Genomic DNA, 21737 nt, shown 5'->3' with positions numbered 1-21737 from the left:
ATATTTCTCTCAAGTTATTTATATCCTTTTTGTTAGCTATACATTCCCATTTGTTTACTTCATAGTGATAGTTTTTCCTGTAGCCTCTCAAGTAATCTCAAGGAAAGGCACAGTGCATATTCAGCTAGCTCAGCTGGCGAGTTCACACCTAGGTGCCATATGAGAAAAAGCATAGTCCAGGTTTGTGGAAATGAATTTTTCTTCATTCGTTCACTGTTTAAAGTTTGAGAGAAAAGATCTATAAGTATGGGTTATCTTTCTTTGTAAATGTGTATTTTCATCTTCAAAAATAGTAATGGGCTGAAACTTTGCATATGTCCTTGCAAAAAAAAAAAAAAAAAAAAAAAAAATTCAATGTACTGGAATCATTCTGCCTTGTTTTTACTTCAGGGTTGTTTAAAAAAAAAAAAAAAAAAAAAAATTTTTTGTTCTTTCCCCTCCCTACTGAAGGAGAAAAAGAAAAAAAAAAAAAAAAAAAAAGAAATAACTTTAAAAAAACCTGTTATTTACTAGGCAGATAGAGCTACCTATTCCTCTCCCTAGGAAAACTCTGCAGGAGAGAAAGCAGTACGCAGGAGACTATATCCTTGTGAATTCTGAGGCATCCATGCAGCAACACAGACTCTGCATCAAGTTCTATGAGCACCTCCCCCCTTCCCTGAGAATCAGTGAGGTCAGCTTTCTCTGTTCTTTCCCACCCACACATGCCCTAAAAGGTGCAGGGTGGATTTAATGCTGGTTTCTGCTTAGAAATCTGCTGGTAGAGGGGAAGCCCAACAGAGTGTCTGCTCCCCAGAAATGTGCTATGTCAACTCCTAACAGCGGAGCTCCTGTTCCAACTCATCTGCAGGCAGGTTTGTTTCCTTTCACCATATGAGAAGATGGGAGCATCTGGTCCAGTAGTGGCAGAATTTAGCTTATCATTACTAACTTCTCTGAAGAAGAACAACGCACAATGATTAAATAAAAGTAGTAGCTTACCTTTAGTGACTGTGCTACTTTTCCAGGTTCTGTTTTTGCAGTTTGTGTGCTCTAAAATATATAAAAAAATTATATTCAGAACAAAAGATCAAAAAAGCAGCTTAGTTCTTTTTATGTTTTAAAACATATTGCATATTTTATACATACACGATCACTCAAATATATCTGCATTATAAATAAATAATGCCCTCATCCTTCAATTTACAACACATGGGCACAGAACCCTGCTCATGCATTGTAAGTTACTGGAGCAGAGTCAAAACACAGCAGATAAACTCTCTCACACACACACACACACACACACACACACACACACAGCCAATGGGAGCTGTAGGGGAGGTGACTGTGGACCGGGCAGCGCACAGAGACACCTGGCCACGCCTCTCCATAGGAGCCAGAGAGGAGGACATGCAACTGTTTCCAGGAGGTGCTTGAGATAAGCACCGCCCAGAGTCTGCACCCCTGATCTCCTCCTGTGCCCTATCCCCCTGCTCCAGCCCTGATCCCCCTCCTGCCCTCCAAACCCCTTGGTCCCAGCCTGAAGCACCCTCCTGCACCCCAAACCCCTCATCCACATCCCAGAGCCCTCCCCCCCGCACCCCAACTCCCTGCCCCAGCCCAGAGCCCCCTCCTGCACTCTGAACTCCTAATTTCTGGCTCCGCCCCAGAGCCGCTCCCACACCCCCTCCCACACCCCAACCCACTATTTTGTGAGCATTCATGGCCCCCCGTACAATTTCCATATGCAGATGTGGCCCTCAGGCCAAAAAGTTTGCCCACCCCTGTTCTAAGTCATATCTGCTTACTTTATTGAGACCATGTCAGTATAGTTATACTATGCTGACAAAGCACTCCCAGTGCAGACACAGCTATACTAGCATAGCTGTGCTTTTGCTGGCATAGCTTATTCTTCTCCCCAAGTAAAATAAGGCTATATCTACACTTAAACTACTAAAATGTAGAAACTTACTACAGTGATGGGAGAGGTTCTCCCATCGCTATAGTAAATCCAGCTCCCCAGAGGCAGTAGCTAGGTCAACGGATAAATTCTTCCATCAATCTACTATCATCTCCACAGGGACTTAGGTCAGCATACTACCATAGTCCAGCCTGAGCTATATCAGTAACAGTGCAGTTTTGCCAGTATAAAAACATTTACCCTTGAGGCTTCTGCCAGCACAACTATGTCTGTCACATATCGCGTCCCTGAGCAATACAGCTATGTGGCAAATCATTGCAGTGTACACATGGCCTGACTTTTTTATTATTATTAATTTTAGGTTTTTTACTGTACTCCTTCAAAGTTAACATAGCTATTGGAGAGTTAGGTGGAGTTTTCAGTGGATCATGTATCATCAACAGTATTTTTTCTAAGTTTTAGCTGCATAATTATTGAGTGAAAGCCTGGCTCCAGTAACCATACGGCAAGTTGAACTTCAAGCCATCAGTTAGAAAACACATTTTTACTTGGAAGGTAGGCATACTTAGAGACAGAGACAAACTAATAAGGACCCACATTTTTATAGTCACCTGCAATAGAATCACCTTTAAAATAAAAAAATTGATATAACCACTTGACTATTATTTAAGCATGCAATTTGTCTACTGTAATTTTGCAAGCTTTTTTGTTTCACTTGAGAGGCATTATAAACTATTATTTAGATGTATTTGGCTTTTACATGGATTAGTTGACCCCACCGTGAAGTTTACTGAACAGTTCATTACTCAATATGCAACGATTAAGAAAAAAAAGATCTATATTAAACCCATGCACAGATCCACAATAAATTTACATGTGAAATTCTGAGGTTGTGCGTGCATGTGCACATGCATGCATCGGTGCAAGCGACACAAAGATTTTGAAGCCGCAGATTAAGGTATATAGCACCACATCATAATGTATGCAGTAAATAATCATACAAACCACAGAAACAGGGAATACTTTGGAGGTAGGAGTGAAATTTCCTGTACTCCACACTGAAAATAAATCACTTCACCTCATAGACCATATATTTTAAACATATTGATACTTTCTAGACTTTCCATGTAGTTTAAAACTGATCAAGAAGTTTTGTTTCTCAGATACATTCACAGTCTGCATGCATGCATTTACACACTACAGTATAGCCTCGCTATAATGAACCCCCTGGGGATCCAAGCCATTTGCTTGTTATAGGCCGAGGTTCAAGAGCCCTGCCACTGGGGCGGGGCTGACACCTTGAACCCTGCGGCTGCCGTGGCTGGAGCAGCTATCAGCCCCCGTCATGGCCCTGGGGCCAGAGGTAGGATCCAGGGACCAGGTTCATTATAGTCAAAGGTTCACTATTATGAAGGGCATTATAGAGAGGGTACACTTGTATACCTACCATATGTATGTGTGCATGCATACAAATACATGTACATATTCTGAAACACGCACACTTAACACCATCAATCAAGTAAATCAGTTATCGAAGCAAGTATCCTAATCTTCCAGGACTTCTGGTCCAAGAAGATTGTGTGTGTTTGTGCAGAGATGAAGCTAGAAATTTTGTTTTAACATTATTACATTATCAATCAAACACATTTTTGCCATGAGCTGCCTTTAATTGATGGTTGGAGCAATAAGGAAATACAGGTCTGTCGCATCTTACATGCATTTAACATGCGCGATTTCAGCTTTACGCTGTCGGCAAAAACAAAAGCAAAAAAAAAAAAAAAGAGAAAAACAACAATTTTAATACTGTACCTATAGTGTGGGGGGTTCCGCCCGCCATTCAACTCAATGTAATTTTGACTATACGCGGTTTTCGCTTTACGCGCTAACCGCGGAACGGAACCTCCGCATAAGATGAGACTTGCCTGTACAACCGACGTGAAGGTGTGAGGAACTAGAATTTGTTTTTGATGATTGATCTCCAAGGTGTGTTGGGCCCATAAGGAAGATTGCAATGTGAATAAGCATGATAAATGAAAGACTCGTGGTGGAAGTAATTAAGGGGTGAAAACATGCTGCTGCTGTGACTGCAGACAGAGACATAGTCAATTGTGCATCACCTGAACTTTGTGTCTCTTCCTGCTGTGAGATTGCTGTCCACTGGTCTGGCTATGGCTTGAAGTAGCCTGGTATTAAAGTACAAATTCAGGTTTTTTAAAAATGCATTTCCCAAGAAACGTAGAGAGACTTGCAGGAAAAATGAGACAAAATATTTTACTACCATTTATGTTTGTACATGAAAACAGCCTGTACTGAAACTGCTAGAGATATCTGTTACTGAGAGTTAAATTCAAACCTCTGTGCTGCTCACTTTACCAATATGTTATTAGTAACCATATGTGACAATTTTCTTATAGAGCAAGTAGTCCTTTCTCGCAATTTGATTGTATATTTACTGGACTGTTTATGTTTTAAATTCTAGGGGGGAGGGTTAATGTATTTTTTTAAATTAATATTAAACAGAATTGTTCACAGTAAAAATGGCATCAGATGTGTAATAGTTTGATTTAGGAAATAAAATCTATAGCCAGATGTGTTTTCGCTTGCAAATGCAATTTCAGCTCTTCTGGCCTGTTTAGACCTTGTAAGCAGATAATAAAAAAACATATCAGGATCCTGTTTTCAGAGTTCATCTAGGGTGACCAGATGAGAGGAAGAAAATATCAGGACATTTTGGGGGGGGGGGGGGTTGGGTTTAGAGCATGTTAGGAGTGAGTTCGCTCTTTGATACAGGTTCATAATTAATCTATCATCATCAGGAAACATCTTAAATTAGTGACGGACAAACAACGAATCTCTAAATTTATGAGTCGTGATGATCACGCAGGATTAGACAAAGGATTAATAAATTGTCCGGTTTATTGTCAGGAGTATAGTAGCTAGGTCTTGTGGACTGTGTGTGGAGATTAAGATTTATAAATTAGATATTTTGGCATCCATTGTAGCTGCGACTGTTAAAAGAGCTGAGTGACAAACATCCTTGAGGAATTATAGCATAGCACTATTTGAATTGGCAGAGGTGATACAAAGGAAAAGAAGGAGAAAATTGCTTTTTACCAAGAAATATTCTGACATTCATAGATTCATAGATTCTAGGACTGGAAGGGACCTCGAGAGGTCATCGAGTCCAGTCCCCTGCCCACATGGCAGGACCAAATACTGTCTAGACCATCCAAGTAGTTGGTGATTTTAAAGGTGCTACCGCTTTGAAAATTTTGCTGTTTTTTTGTAGAAGTTTGGCAAATGAGCTTCACTTGTTACATCAGACTTCAGACTAAATTAGAATGTTGAAGTGGATTCTCCTGTAATGCTAATAAACATAAACAGGCTGACAGTGGACTTCAACCTTAAAGTGACATGATTGAACTTAGACCTACCAGTCTGGCATTAGGGTCACATATGTATAACATTAGAAAAATCCATATCTTGTACGACACTACATTGTTCCCTACCCGATCTGGTTCAGAAAGCTGACAAGTTATTGAAATGAGCAAAAACCCTATTCTGGAGGGGAGGATTTTTGTCAGTTTCAATATTTTGATCCTGAGCAAGAATGTACAGCTAGGCAGAGAGGAGGGAAAACATCATTGTTACATTTTTTATATTACGATAGTGACCAAAAAGCCTTAATCAGGATTAAGGCCCCTTTCTACAAAGGCATAGATGAAACAGCCTCTTGCCCTGAGGAGCTTGCAACCTTATTGTTGTGCTGTGTCTTCAAGTGTAAAAGACAATAGGAAGGAAGATAGTAGAGAGGAATGAGGGTATCATTAACGAGAACATGTGATTTCACATTGACTAACTCAGGCCCAAATTCTTCATTGGGACTATTCACATAAATAAAGTTACACCTGTAATTAAGGGTTTGCAGGATCAGGGCCTATATGCATAACTCAGAGGTTCTGAAATAAGCTAAAATGTTATATTAGTATTAATTAATTTAATCCACAGTCCTCACAGTGTTTTGCATAAGAGGACAAGTGTCTTTATCCCTATTTTGCAGATGTGGAAACTAAGGTACAGATAAGTGACTTCGTCAAGGTCATATATTGAGTCAGTGACAGTCTGAAGTAAAATCCTGGTCTTCTGACTTATAAATCGCGAAGATTCATTCCTTAGGACTACATACCTTTGTTTCAGTGGGCTTCATATCTGATGCTTTTGTTGCCATAGTAGAAGGGGGCTGTGTCTGGGGGGAGAAAAATCAAAACGTTACTTCAAAACAATATCACCTTCACATAAAATGTTAAGACTATTATTAATACAGACGTTTGTATCATGCAAGTATATAGGTTTGTTAAAATTCAGGCTAAAATTCAGGGTGAGGATTGGAGATTAGGCCTATCACTTTTATTCTGATTCTCTGCCAAACTAGAAAACATTCTCCTACTCTGCTTCTCTGTGAGTAGGTAGGGTTCCCAAGGTATAATGTAGAAACAGCCTCTTCTCTTAAGTATGCTAAAAGCAGATTTCTAACTGAATATTGGAATATATAAGAATCCTGCTCTCCAATGCTGAAACATCTATGGATATATTACGTTGCCAAAAATAACATTTAATATACACTCTTAGCTTCATAGATTTTTAAGGCCAGAAGGGATCATTATGATTTTCTAGCCTAAGCTCCGATGTAACACATGCCACAGAATTTCATGAACTGGTTCCTAAATCAAGCCCATATCTCATAGTTGAGCTACAGCATATTTTGTATTTTTTTTCAGAAAGACATTCAGTCTTGATTTGAAGACTTCAAGTCATGTAGAAGGCACCAATCCCTTTGTAAGTTGTTCCAATGGTTAAATCAACCTCATTATTTAAAAACTGTGCCTTATTTTTAGCTTGAATTTATCTACCTTCAGCTTCCAGAAATGGAATTAGTATTCCAGTAACTGTCTCAAAACTGTTGCACTATTCCTATTAAATATTTCTCTGTTTATACAAACAAGAATTACATTAGCCGTCTTAGCCACAGCATTGTCCTAGGAGCTCATATTCAGTTAGTTATCCACCAAGACGCTAAACTTTATCGTGAACTGCTTTCCAGAATACAGTCCCCAACCCGGGGAATGTTATCTAAACTCTTTTTTCCTAAATGTAGGACTTTGCACTTTACGATATAGTTCACATGAACACAGTGGCAATGTCACTTTCCTCATTTACCTCTTTTCTCCTAGAAGACTTTCAAAGAAAAGGAAGAAAAATTTAAGGTTAGTCCATGGTGAATGTGTTGCATTAAGCACTTCCAAAATCTTCCAGAATTTTTCATCACAGAAAAAGATAGGACAAAATTAAAGGAAGTTTAAAAGGACACAAAGCAATTTCTAAAATTGCTTAAAAAAAAAAAAAAAAAAAAAAATCTAAATCTGTCCCTGATCCCTCCTGCCAATTTGGGTGTGTCACTGGGTGATTGATCTCTTTAAATCACACCAAGGCTGTAATTAATTCCCTGCTTCCCAGCCTGAGGGGGCAGGACTAAGAAGGGTCAGGTGATAGTTTAATGGACACCTGGGCCTTATATAAAACGGCTGAGAGATATCAGTCTGGGAGTGGAACCACAGGCAGGAGGCCAGGTACTCCAGGTGAACTAGCCTGGGAGCTCAGTGCTCTGTACTAGAGCAGGGAAGGATACATGGAACAGAACCACAGCAGCGGCAGAGAATGGTACTCCAGGGGAACCAGCCTGGGAGGCCAAGTACTCTATCCCACAGCTAGAAAGACTAATCAAATATAGCCCAAAGGGTGGCCTGAAGAGAAATCCTTGAAAGGCTGAAGAACCTTCCTTTTTTGTTGGGATTTTTACTTTGACTTTTGCTATTCTGAAAGGAGTTATGTTTGTTTGTGGGTCAGCTGGAGGGCTAAGTCACATCTCCAGCACAGACCAGTGTATGAAGAGACGGCAGGAAGGAAGGAAACTGAAGGCGGCTGGTAGTGCCACACTCAACCAGCAGAGTACACTATGCGGCAGCCATGCCCTATCACACTGTGGATTTAGTCACATTTTTCTATTTTCAAAAGACATTTTTATCTCCCTGGTCTGCTGTATAAAAGACGCACACCGAAGAGGAAAAACTGTACAAGATAAACAGTGAAACTGTTTATAACACAAAGTGTCATCGCAATGCACGAAGTAAACAAACTGAGTAAGTATAGGATTCTCAGATATTACGTATAAAATTTGTGGGTAAATATATTTTCAGCAGAAATAAAACAAATGAATAGTGTCACTTTAATTAAGGCAATAATGGAGCTATGCTGCACAACTAACTCTTACAAGCAAGCTTGTACTCCACTCCTTTTCTTATATCCTGGACATATTTGTCACAGGTTTACTTTCTCCAAATGCACTTCGGATACAACATACAACTGACCTAACTATAGAAGTGTTCTGAGTACTGTATGTAAACAAGTCCATTTTTCTCTCCAGAATGGATGCAATACAAAAATGGAAAAGTAAAGGCACATTCTGAAAACAAAATGCATCATAATCCATAAAGATGTCTACATGAAGGGTTGAAACAAATATTCCTTTTGGACAACCTCTTTAATATATCTCAGGTAACAGAAACTCCAGGGGATGACGCCTCTATATCTTGTTCTACAACACAATACCCTGAGGCAGAAGCAGATTACACATATAAAGTCACCTCAGTTCTTGATACATGACTAACAAGTATCTGTGCCACCCCATCTCATAGTAGTCACCCTCACTGTGATGTAGTAAAGACGCACATTAACACAGATGAGCACACCACCCCCAAACACATAATGCTACATACACATCATCACCACACTTCTTCTGAGTCACCTTTTTCTCACTTACAATACACAGAGAGAGTAGTTGAAATACATGCAATAAGCATTCATATCTTCCTCTCTTTTAAGCACTCTGTGTGCACACAACATTGTAATTTGTGCTAATAACGGACAATGTATTCATCAAGTGCTTTTACCAAAGGCAGTCTGTTTAATGTGACTATGCCAAACAACAGCTACTGTCTCCATCTCTTGTCAAAACACCTCACAGAACAGTTTCACTTAGTGTTGTGAATGTCTGTTTATTTAAGGACGACAGATGAAGGGGTTAATTCTTCAAGGAGAAAAGTCTGAGAAAGGACTGGCTTTGGTCTTGGTGGGTCAACAATTATGTGGATCCACTAGCTATTCCCCCCTGAAAAGGCCTGAGCGTGGGTGGCGTGGAAACCAGACCACTACCTCAGTGGCCTGAAGCACAGGTTGTCCCCCTGCTGCAGGTGACTTGCTCTACAGGATAGCATGGAGGGGGGTAGGACAGTGCTATCAGGGTCTTCCTGCTCCTTCTGGGCCATAGTGTAGCCTGGGATGCACTGAAGGACCCTCCCACCTGTGGTCCCCAGAGATCAAGGGCTTCAACTGCCTCAGGCACTTCCCTTGAATGGGTATTACAAGGCAGTGGAGGGAGATTTTTTTATCCTCCCAATCCCTGTATCACACAAGGACTTGGCACAATCTGACCCCCTTATCTGTGAGCAAAAAAAAAAAAAAAAGCATGTTAATAAATAAATATGTAAAAGTGTCATGCTTATTTGATATCTGCTAGACCACCTATATAACAAGTTGGCTGTTTAACGTGAGGCAATTTTGGATGGTTTCATTTTACTGTTCTTGATGGTGGTGTGTATGTCCATGTGTACTAGCCAACAACATGCTGCTATAAAAAAAAAAAAAAACCCTATATTCTCCATTTACCACAATCTAAACGTACAGAACAGATCAAGTTTTGTCCTCTGATGCAACACAAATGAATGTCAGGCTTGGAGATAAATATTAAAATGTTACCTAGTAACTAGCACAATAGCTGACTGATTCATGGCTTAAATAGAACTTGGAGAGGTTTTAACATGTTTGGAGGCACACCCTGTTATAGTATGAGAATATTGAGCTCTTGTTGGTCTATATCAAACAGGACACATTAAAAAAGATTACATAGTCAAACATATATGGTCAACACAAAACAGAGTGTATTTGCTTCAGAACACTATTGTTATTTCAGTATTATCACAACTAAAAGATAAGTAATCAGAAGCAGGCAAAACAAAGTGTACTCCAAGTGCTTATTATAGAGTGTAATTCTGCCTTCACTTACATCCAGGCAATCCCACTGATTTTAGGGATTTCAGTTATGGTTGTGTATCTAAGGGCAAAATTTGGGCTGATAGTACTTCTGGTAAAGCTGTTGCTGCTTCTTCTGACCTGGGGCTCTGTCATAGGCTCACTGCGTGGCCTCAGGCATGTTATTTAACCTCTTGTCTGACTCTCTGTAAAACGGGGACAACAATACCCACTTCCAAGGCTACTGTAAAGGCTAATTGGTTGATCGGTTAGTTAATATTTGAATTATATTTTGAAGGTACAAAATGCTATGAGCTAAATTTTTCATTCCACCTGAATGGATGAAAGAGATGAAAACCTGGGTGATCACCCCAGCCACCTCCATCTCGCCTTCCCTGGACTTGTGGAAACCTTTCAGTTGGTGAGAAGGGGCCAAGAATTGGACCCAGAGACAGCTGTCCCACACAGCTGTCTCCATAAACCTATGGGGATTCCCCCAAAAAGGTAACGCTTACTTAACACTATGCTCTTTTATACACACACAATTCCCACTAACTTCATGCTTCAGTTCTTCAGCCAATCACCCACAGGGGTCAGGAAGGATTTTCCCTCCTGCAGTGCACAATGGGCTGGATGTAGTCTGTGTGGGCAAGTGGCTGTTTTCTTATTCACCTTTCTCTGAAGCACCAGCTATTGGTCACAGCTGAAGACAGGTCGCTGGACAGGGTGGACCAGTGTTCTGAGTTGGTTCAAAGAATCCTCTTTCTAGATACATAGCTGGTGTGTCTTGCTTAGGGCTTGTCTACACTGGCACTTTACAGCGCTGCAACTTTCCACTCAGGGGTATGAAAAAACACCCTCCTGAGCACAGCAAGTTTCAGCGCTGTAAAACTCCAGTGTAGACAGTGCACCAGCTCTGGGAGCCATGCTCCGAACACTGGTAGCTACGCCCCTCGTGGAGGTGCTCTGCCGTGACTACACAAGCCACGTTAAAGCGCTGCCGTGGCATGGCCAGTGTAGACTAGCCCTTATATGCCCAGGGTCGTGCTCACCAAATTAGGGATCTGGAAGGAATTTTCCTCCAGGTCAGACTGACAGGGAACTTAGGTTTAAAAAAAAATAAAAAAAAAAAAAACCAACATTCTCTGAAGCATTGGGTGTGGTTTATAGGATGGGATCATGTGAACATATCTTCCATCCCTGTGGCACACAGTTTAGACTCCTAAGGACTGAAATACTTTAGTCTAACTAATTTGGCTTAAGATAGGGGTATCTGGGTGAAATGGAATAGCCTGTGATATACAGGTGGTCATACTAGATGATCTACTAGTCCCTTCTGACCTTAAACTGTATGAAACTGGGTTTTCTGAAATACATGCCCGTCTATTTCACAATGAAATTACTGGACTATGTGGAAGTCTGTACATGGTTAAATACTCAAAACAGAAAGTGATAGCAGAAATTTCAGACCAAGTACCTGAAGATTATGTAAATGAAAAAAAAGTACCTATAATATACTTCTGGATTAAAGATTGCTTACTTTTGTGGGTTTCTTTAGTCAGGTACTATGTAGGAATAATCAACATGGATTTTTTTTTCCTAACACTTCCATTTGAATTAAAGCTACATTCAGGAGCGTATCACTAAAAGAACCAACCAACAAAAAACAAACAAACCTGCAAGAGCATAAGGCCAGCACCTATCTTCTCTGTTTGACTTTACAACCTTGTATGTTATAAACAAATCTTTTTATTTGTCATGCTGATTACTGGGGAGATAATCCAAGAAAACTGTAAAAAAAAAAAATCACTGGAGGCAAAAGTTAGTCTCTTTATTACTAACTTCTGGTTTTCTGCAGAAACCTTTAGTGGTCTTCTGCTAAAATCATACCATGAGACTAATTCTGGCCCCAATTTAGCAAAGCACTTAAGTATGTGCTTACGTCTCATTAAAATCAATGGGACTTAAGCATGTGATTAAAGTTAAGCAAGTACTTAAAAACTGCTTTGTGGAACAGGCAAAGTTTGCTGAATCATGACCTTACTGGGAAAATTCCTTAATAGACATTAGATTTTGAATCTTCATATAATAATGTATTCTAGATATATTTACTGTGTTTATAATTCAACATAAACATTCATTATTAGCTTAACTAATAAACAGAAGACCTCCTTGTTAGAAAATCATCAATGTACCCAATATAATTATTCACACAGAATTCCATAAACCTTCCACAACTTTAAAGAGTTCACAAGAAAAATATTTTTAAAATAAATCGGCTCCCCCGTAGGCAATAAGAAAATCAGAAACTTGTTGTTTTGAGACCAGAGCTCACAGTCAAGAACATTAAGAATGAACTAAATATGGTAATCTGCAGTGGGCTGTGGTTTATTAAAGTAAACAACTCCAATATTTAATTTAACTAAGCCCAGAATTGAAGTTGCATTGAGACTACAGTATTCTCTTGTAACAAGAGAGGGTGAAAAATCCAAAGGAGTAGTATGCACCGAGAACACTAGGTGGAGCCCAACATGAGGATAAAACTGAACTGACAAAAATGTCTAATCAGCAAATTCCATTCTTAGTTGTGAGCACTAGGAGAGCTAACTCCATCTGGCTAACTAACCCATACTACACCACACGTATTGTATGCATGATATTATAAACAAATGCAAATACGGTGTTGTGCACATATTAGGTTCATGCTCTTACTCTGTTCTGCGCATCAAAAATTCAAATATTGAGAGTTATCTGTAGTGAATCATGCCAAGCAGATAAAGACCACTATGGTTACTAGTCCTGCATGATCAAAAAATCTGTGCAGGACTGAACTTGAAGAGGAATCTGGGGGCATTGCCATGGCCAGGCCAAGTTTAAAAACTTCCCCTTCCTGCAATTTTCACATCACAAAGAACGTTTTTTGCAATAGGTATCCTTTCAATACGGTAATGTTTTGCTAAGTGTGATCTAGCATATTCTTTTTCTTATTCTAGCCTTTTTATTGGTGAATAAAAACAGATAAGGCCTAATTCTGACTCACTCACACACACACACAGAGTCTAGATCTCTCATTCATAATTCAAGGAGGTTTTGGCCAACACAGTAAATCAAGTCTGATTTTGTGGGTGCACAGATTTTGGTCTGAGTCCGAGAACAAACTTTAAGGCCCATCCTGCAAAGATTTACACTTGTGCTCATCTTTACATACTATGAGTAACCCCACTGAAGTTAATGGAACTACGTTGCATAAAGTTAAGCACACACAGTAATCTTTCCAGCACTAGAGTCTAAGGTTGTACTTGAAATTTTACTATTTCCTATCAATGCAAATCTGGATTATTCTTTTAGAAAAGTGGTTAAACAAGAATTTAAAATGATCTGAGTTACAGTATTTCACATGTAAATACTGCTAAATAAACAAATAATAATTTAGACATCTGGTAAGGTGAGATCTATAAGAACAGCTGCATTATGAAAGCTTTTACTCTGAAATGACAACATTAAACTATTTGGTCTCTTTTCCACAAATGGGAACTCTGAATTGCAGAATCTGTTGCATCAGGAACTGGAGTTTGAACAAATATGAACCTTAAAACAGATAATGTCTGTAAAGAATTGGCTTTTTTTAGGATATTACATCTTTACCAATAGTTTGAACTCTTCTGTTGTTCTTGTTTTTTAGCATGTAAAGTACTTTGGATGAGTCGTATATTTATGCAGTAGGTTATAACCACCAATATATTCCTTCTTTTATAAAAGCTTTTCTGAGAGACATACTGCGTTTTCCCTGAAATATATTATTTTATTTAAAAAACACCTTAGAAATAAGAGATGGAAAAACCTACTTCTAAAAATATTCAATTCTAAGAAAAACTGAAATCAAAGTATATTTCATCAGGTATTTTAAATAGTGTGTGTGTGTGTGTGTGTAGATATATCTATATCTATCAGCTCTGTCGGAAATCTCAAATGGATGCCAGTAGCAAAAGTAAAAACAGTATACATTTGCATAATACTTTCTAAGTGGATTTCAAAATACAAGGATGAATCTAGAATTATAGAGAAAGAGGAATGATCTTTGTGCAGTAACTGAGCAGGCAGACTGCATAATAAATAAGAGCTATATTACGGAATATCAGATCATGAAATACACTTGAGTAGAAGAGCCACAGGAAGCTAAAAATAAACTGGCTATACAAGAAGGTCCCAATTTTTCACTCATATGATGTGGACCTATAAAAGCAACAGTGATTCAAGTCAGGCAGCTTTACGGGACAAAAGAGACAGTAAAATACTAAGTGATGTTGCATTCACTCTGCCCATAGACAACAAACTGACATTCACCTACATTCCAAGATATTAAAAATTATAAAGGAAGTAAACAAGGCAAGTAAACAGTTCTACACGAATAAGAGATTGATACAGATATTTAAGGGTGTAAAATAGATATGTCGTTATCTGTTGATAGAGTGTATTAGGAATCTGTTGAATAACTTGAGTGCCTTACTTCGCATTATTTGATTTGAAATGATTTAACTATGTTAAGGCTGCTTTATTTGAATTTATTGCACTTAAATGACTTTCTAATCTTTTTGCTAAACAATCACAGGAGAGGTACAAGGTACATAAATATGAAGAGCCTTACTGATCTCTATTAGTGTGATCTTCCTTAGAGCAACCACATTTCCACAGTTAGGGTTGCCAGGCGTCCAGTTTTTGACTGGAATGCCCAGTCGAAGAGGGACCCTGGAGGCTCTGGTCAGCACCACTGACCAGGCCGTTAAAAGTCCAGTCGGCGGTGCAGCAGGGCTAAGGCAGGCTCCCTGCCTGCCCTGGCTCTGAGCAGCTCCCAGAAACGGCCCGCATGTCCTGCGGCCCCTAGGTGCAGGGGCGATCAGGGAAGCTCTGTGTGGTGCTCCCACCCCAAGCGCCGGCTCTGCAGCTCCCGTTGGCTGGAAACCGTGGCCAATGAGAGCTGCAGGGGTGGCGCATGCGGGTGCGGGCAACGAGCACCACACAGAGCCACCTGGCCACCCCTGCGTCTAGGAGCCGGATATGCCGGTTGCTTCCGGGAGCTGCACGGAGCTAGGATAGGCAGGGAATCTTGCTTAGCCCCGCTGCACTGCCAACCGGGAGCCACCTGAGGAAAGCACCTCTCGGCTGGAGCCCGCACCCCCTCCCGCACCCTAACTCCCTGCCCCAGGTCAGAACCCTCTCCCGCACCCTAACTCCCTCCCTGAGCCCACACCCCAACCCCCTGCCTCAGTCCTGAGGCCCCTCCCACACCACAAACCCCTCATCCCCGGCCCTACCGCAGAGTCCACACCCCCAGCCTGAGCCTGCACCCAACCCCTCCACCCACACTCTGAACCCCTCATTTCCGGCCTCACCCTGGAGCCCACACCCCCAGCCAGAGCCCTCACCCCCTCCCACAGCCTAACCCCCTGCCCCAGCCCAGTGAAAGTGAGTGAGGGTGGGGGAGAGTGAGTGACAGAGGGAGTGGGGATGGAATGTGTGGGGGGGCAGGGCGGGATCTCAGGGAAGGAGGGGACAAGGGTGTTCAGTTTTGTGCAATTAGAAAGTTGGCACCCTATCCACAGTCCTGGTTTAAATTAAAAACAAATGAAAGGGTTTTTTGTTTGTTTGTTTCTTTGAAGTGTTGTTCAACTCAGACCTAAACCAAAAGGTCAGTTGTATATAAAGATTTAGTACTGCTCAGCCCTACACCTCTTCTGGATGAGGACCGCACCTGCTTAAAACTGCATTGTGATTACTGATAGTACTCTGGAAGTGGTCTGGAAAGCAAGCCAGCATGTGTCTGATGTGAACTTCATTCTCTACTCTCAGTTTATGAATACATGACTATAAACCACTTCATTTCCACTAAGTGCTTGGAGTAGAGCTAAAAATAAAATTGCATCACAGATCCAATTCTCCAAGAGACAGTTTTTCAGTATCAAATTCCGTTTGTGTTGTTTAATTGCAAAAGGTTTCTTTTGTCCTGTTGAAAGTTTACAACGTATTTCATTTTCAAATTTAATTCTTTGTGCATTTCACTCAAATTATTACTTAGATTTCCTTTTTTCTTGTCATTTTCATGAACAGTGATGTAAAAAAAGTCTTGAAAAATTGTGTGTGGCCACAAAGCATGCTGATCAATGTGTTATTTCTTAGGCTCAATCCACAGGAAGTATTCAGAGTCAAACCACATTTTAAAAGTGTTGAATCAAACTCTCTCTATAACTCCATTGAAATCAAGGGAATTATCACATAGATCATTTCTTTTTATGCTCTCCCCTAAGAGCCTGAGTCTGAACATCTTCAGGATACAATGCAAGACATTTGTTTTGCCAAGCTACTGGGTAACAGTTCTGTTGTGTCTTGCTTTGTGTTTTATTCTTTGTAATAAATGTAATAGCTACTCTAGCTGCCACAGCAAACACAGCTGTAGAAATCTGTAACAATAGTAGTTACAGAATATTTGCAAATAATCCTCAATATCAAAGCAACTCTAAACAGACAGTACTATTTTCCATTTTTTTCAACTGAATCCAGCTTCAATTAACACCTTATACCTCCAAGTATTGGAAATACCTGGTTTATCTACAGTAAAGTGATTCTAATTCATGCAAAGGCAAAAAAGTCAGAGATTACTCTGGAACGTCACTGTATAAAAGCAGGGTGGATAAAAAAAATTTTTTTTTTATATTTAAATTGGATTTTTGAGGGAAAAAACCCTATCTAAAGATAGTTTTAATTAAGATACATTATAGCTCAAAGATATCTTATCGTGGAAGAGGGATTATAAATTCTAGTTCTATAGTATTCAATATATTCATGTAACATTTAAGAAAAATTTTGTAAATGAGTTCCAATAGTTCATGGATTAGGGACCCAATTTTATGGGGTTCCACAGGCTTCTGTATAGCTTATTTAGGTTAATCTTTCTATCTACCCAATGGGACTCAATATCTTCTAGACTGAGCACTATCAGAGATGCTTAGTTCTCAAACTGTAGATTTGTGTCTCCAGAGGTAACATGCTTGTTAACGGCAAAAATGTTTTTAAATAAATAATATATATAGGTGAGAAATACCAGACCTCAACTCTATTGTCCTTCTGCAAATCTGTATACACAGAGTCAATCCTTTACCTCTCTCTAAAAGTGCAAAGTTTCAAAAAGTTCAATGAATAGAAGATTGTTGGGGGCAGACTAGATCTGGACAAGGAGAAGAAGTCTGGAGATAAATGTGAGAAGCAAGGGACATATGCTTGTTTTATTAAAATATTATATGTTTCCTGTTGAAGAAAAAAGATCTAGAATACTTAACGTTGTTTTAGTTAAATAAAACAATTTAAAATGTCTGTCTAGTGATGTTCTCCTAATATAGCATGGCAAGAAAATCCTCCAAATATTAATGATTAACCTGTTGAATTGTAGATAGTTCACCTCCCAATGACTTCATAAATATCTGCTTCAATTATCTTTGGTAAATGAAATAACCAAACATTCATTTTCTGATATAGCTGTAAAACTAATCTGAAAAGTTTTCAAAATAAATTAATGTTTAAAAAAATATAGTGTGCACCTTCTAAAAATGAAACCTACATCTATCTGAGTTGTGAAGAATATGTATTAAGGTTATAACAACCACCAACAAGAATGCACTTTTATGTCGAAAACCATGATTAAACCATGATTAAATAGAGTCTTCCTGACTAGTGATTTAAATCAAATCCACCCTGATAAGAAGTAGCTAAATACTTACTTTATTTACAAAAAATATTACAGAAATGATCGTTAACAACATCAAATATTTCAAAGTGCTTTCTGAATCAATGAATTGCAAACGGGAAAAAGAATTTACTTTCAGGAAATAAGTGTGGGTGGCCATCATGCATCAGTTTAAGTGCCACATTCAGTTGGGTTTGTGTCACTTAATCTGGAACACTGCTACGGATCAGTACAAGAAGCCTGTAACATTTCTCAAGGAGAAATTAAACAAATATACTGTATTACAGAAAGATTTGGGTAGTCTGTAGAAGCCAGAGGAAAGCCCAACAGAATAAAACTGCACACATAACTAGACACGTTAAGATATAGGTTCTAAGAGAAGTAATTTCCAACATAAACCTAGCAAATTTGGCAAAATTCAGAACTGTCAGTTGGTGTTCACAAGAATCAGCAGAGATATTTTGACTCAAAGACTGGATTTTTTGTAGAGTGGGGCAGGAGGATGTTACCACTAAGGTAACAGGAACTGCACATGTGCTAGGTGACAAAGACATCTGTTACCAAAGATGAAAAATCAACAAGGCTTCAGAAGCCATGGTTATCTGCACAGAACTTGGAGAAAAATAGCCAATAAAATAAAGTGAGAAAAGGAAGCTACTTTTGCCACTTCTACAGTAACTGTATTAGCAATAACTGTGATTAGACATGGGATCATTAGCACAGTCCAAACATCATTCATTATTAGAAGTGCTTCTTTGGAGTCATGCTTTAAAGCCTTACAAATGATGTCCTGGAACAGAGGAATTGCCATACCTGATCAGACCAACTGTTTATCTAATTCAGCAACTTGTCTCAGCAGTGGCCAGCACTAGAAGCTTCTGAGGAATGGGTACAAAACCCAGCAGTAGACAAGAGTTCTGGTTTTTGTTCACTTTAAAAAAGACCCTTAACGTTATTTCAAAATTAAGTCTTACATTTAATGTTTTACTTAAATTATGCTATAAAGTATTTAACATGTACACTAACACTGTACATATGTACACAAGTACATTTGTCTACTGTAAACACAGAAGTCAAATGTGATCACTACTACTGACTGACTAAGAATTATGCACGTTATATTGTTATCCTGTTTGCCTCAACCCATCCCAGCCTGCTTGTTTCTCTCATCCATCTATTACATCTTGTGTTGTAGACTGTAAAATCTTTGGGGCAGAGAAACTGTATTTTTTTATGCTTGTTCATCACCTAACACAATGGGATCGAACCTGGTTGTGGACTTTAATATTTATATTGTAAAATTACCTAAAGAAGAAGAAGAAGAAATAATGACTAGCACTTCCAAAAAACTGACTAGGAATTACTCTTAGCAAGAGACATTTTAAAAATCACATAATAGCTCATATGTTTGTATGTATGTTTTTATAAGATGATGGGGTCGAGACTATCAGTTCAAAGCACTTCCAACAGAAAATAATTTTAAAATAATCACCTTAGTTCTAATGATACACAGCCAGTTTATATAGTGCTCCACATGCTCAACACACTTTATAAACATTCATTACATAAATCCTCACAACATTCTGCGAAGTCTGTTATTATCCCCAAATAAAGTCACACAGCAAGTCAGTAGCAGAGCTCAGAATCTCCTGACTGCCAAACCCATGTTCATTCCTCCAGATCACACTATCTACCAGTCTACAACACCTTTGGAATTCAATACAACACTGACATTTAAGATCTGTATATCATGCCCGATACAGCCTTCTTCCTATCAGGGATTTGAAATTGCAGGGTTTCCACTAGCTGAATTTTTAAGGCATTCATCCACCAGGGGAGGGAGGGAGAGAGAGAGAGAAACATGCAGTATCCCCTAAAGAAGAAGCAGGGAGTTGCCTCAAACTCAGATCTTCAGGGACTTGCAGAGGCACAGAATTATCTGTACATTTACATTACATCTTTGCTCCTCCTAGCAATACATGTCCTGCAAAAACACTGCTGTCAGGGACCCCCTTGCAGCCACTTTCCTCCAGCTCAGGAATAGTTTCTGAGCACAGATAGGGTACCATGGACAGGGTCAGATTCAACACTAATTTACCTAAAAAAAGCCCATGTTTTTTGAGAAAGGTGAAGTAAGGACACTGTGGATAATTTATTCCCCCAAACTCCATTCCTTTTTCTATCTTCCCAGAAACAAAGCCCACCTGGAAGAGGTGGTATACATTAAGATGATGCCATGGAATTAGCACTCTTGCTTTCTGTGTCCCTCTCCCCACTCTGGACCTTGTCCCCGATATCACTTTTTTAAAAAAAAAAGCGAATTTGTTTATGAAGAGAAATTTTCAAAGTAAAATTGGTCAAATACTTGGAGTTCATTTAATCTGACCTTTAGAGTTCTGCAGTGGCTTCTCCACAATGTAGATCTAGCTATGGAGAGATCTCATGGCAAGGTGGCTCATCCTTAAGGCTGCGCTGGGGCTAGAGATAAAGGATTTCTAACCCCATGTCACATCTAACATGGAGAATGATTCTTCTTCACAGCTAAATGTTTGTGACTAAATGGTGATGTTTTGTATCAACTGGCTACAGGACAACTGATACCACCTTAGATACACCCCAGTTTGCATATTACTGAAGAGAAGAGAAACCATCTACTTTAGGAATAAAGAAAACACCCTTCTGTCTGAAAAAGTTTTAGCTAAGATATTTATGAGTAACACCTAATACTGCTAGAGAAAAATATTTCTCTATATTTTTCAATTTTTTTGTGCATTAGACAGCACCTTTGTGTAAAGTCATTTCACTATTCCCCACATAGTCAGTTAAGCCCCAGTCCTACAATTAACTTTGTGTGGGTGGACCGGTGAGCCCATGCAGAGCCCCAAAGGATGCGGTTGGTGGGCAGGCAGGAGTGGGGCATGTTACCCAGCTTCCTGTGTTATTTGTGTAGATCTTTAACACAGCAAGAGGAAAGAGAAAACCCATTTACACAAAGAGGAAAACGTGTTCGCAAGACCATAAAAATTGGCATGGGGAGGAAGGGGCAGATGTGGTACCTGAAACTATTCTTACAACTTTTTGCAACTTTGGCTAGATTTCAAGTTGACAGTATCCTTTCACATGCAGAGCTACAGCACAAGCCAAAATATGACCTAATGGGGAAATTCAACCTGATACATATGGCCAGCTCATGCACTTAAATCGCAGAGCAGTGCAATAGGCCTTCAGCTGGTCCTCTGGATAGAGATTAACTTCACCTTGAATGCACATTCAGTTATTTCTTCAAAATATAAAATATCTATGTTATGGATAGATGGCATGAAATACTTCAGTTTAGAAAGCAAATCCTCCTTTTATCTAGAAGAAAGGCTGAGAAGCCAGTAATTTTTATAACAAAGAAGTTTCCTCCCCTACGCACAAAATGTGATGAAAAAGTAGAGTTTTTAAGCAATAACACCATAGAACAAAGCTGATTAAATTCACCCTCAAGCACCTCTTTGCTAGGTAAACTTGTTTTCACTCTTTCAAAGTAGATAAAGGAGAAGTGGGCATAACACAGCAACTGAAAAACCTCACACCGGGCAGGAGCCTGTTTTCCCAACTAATCCTTTTTATTTTGAGTTTTAAACCAAGCAAAGGAATTTATGGTAATGAATCAATGGTTTTATTTACAATGAATATAATGAAAAATTCCTAAGAAATATTAGGTATAACCTATACTAAGTCTACACAATAAATCTCATCTGTATTACTATGGAAACAAAAATAAACAATTTAATGACTTTGCTTCTGTTTCTTCTGCATGGACTTATTCTGAACACTTGTGTGTTGTTATGGATATCAATACCTAAACATCCTTCAAAAAAACCCACATTCTTTTGTACAGATTACCATGCCCTGACTATGCAATATTTGGTACATTTAACAACCACGTTAAACTTTGCATTCATGCGTCAA

General features: G+C 39.2%; 1 protein-coding gene across 6 annotated transcripts in view; it reads right to left on the bottom strand.

Moving 5' to 3' along the window:
• The window catches only part of CAST (calpastatin), a 99960-nt gene that overhangs the window by 51748 nt on the left and 26475 nt on the right, over positions 1 to 21737 (bottom strand). For 4 of the 6 annotated variants that reach the window (XM_034774085.1, XM_034774086.1, XM_034774088.1 and 1 more), the window contains 3 exons: positions 6087 to 6146; positions 4018 to 4083; positions 982 to 1032 (listed from right to left, as the gene is read on the bottom strand). In XM_034774085.1, the coding sequence (XP_034629976.1) occupies positions 982 to 1032; positions 4018 to 4083; positions 6087 to 6146 (177 nt within the window). The remainder of the gene's footprint in view (positions 1 to 981; positions 1033 to 4017; positions 4084 to 6086; positions 6147 to 21737) is intronic. The other 2 variants (XM_034774087.1, XM_034774090.1) reach the window with 1 other exon arrangement.

This window comes from Trachemys scripta, chromosome 6, assembly GCF_013100865.1.
Source record: "Trachemys scripta elegans isolate TJP31775 chromosome 6, CAS_Tse_1.0, whole genome shotgun sequence".
Taxonomy (NCBI): domain Eukaryota; kingdom Metazoa; phylum Chordata; order Testudines; family Emydidae; genus Trachemys; species Trachemys scripta.
The sequence above is the reverse complement of the archived record's forward strand: the minus strand, read 5'-3'. Positions and strand labels throughout refer to the sequence as shown.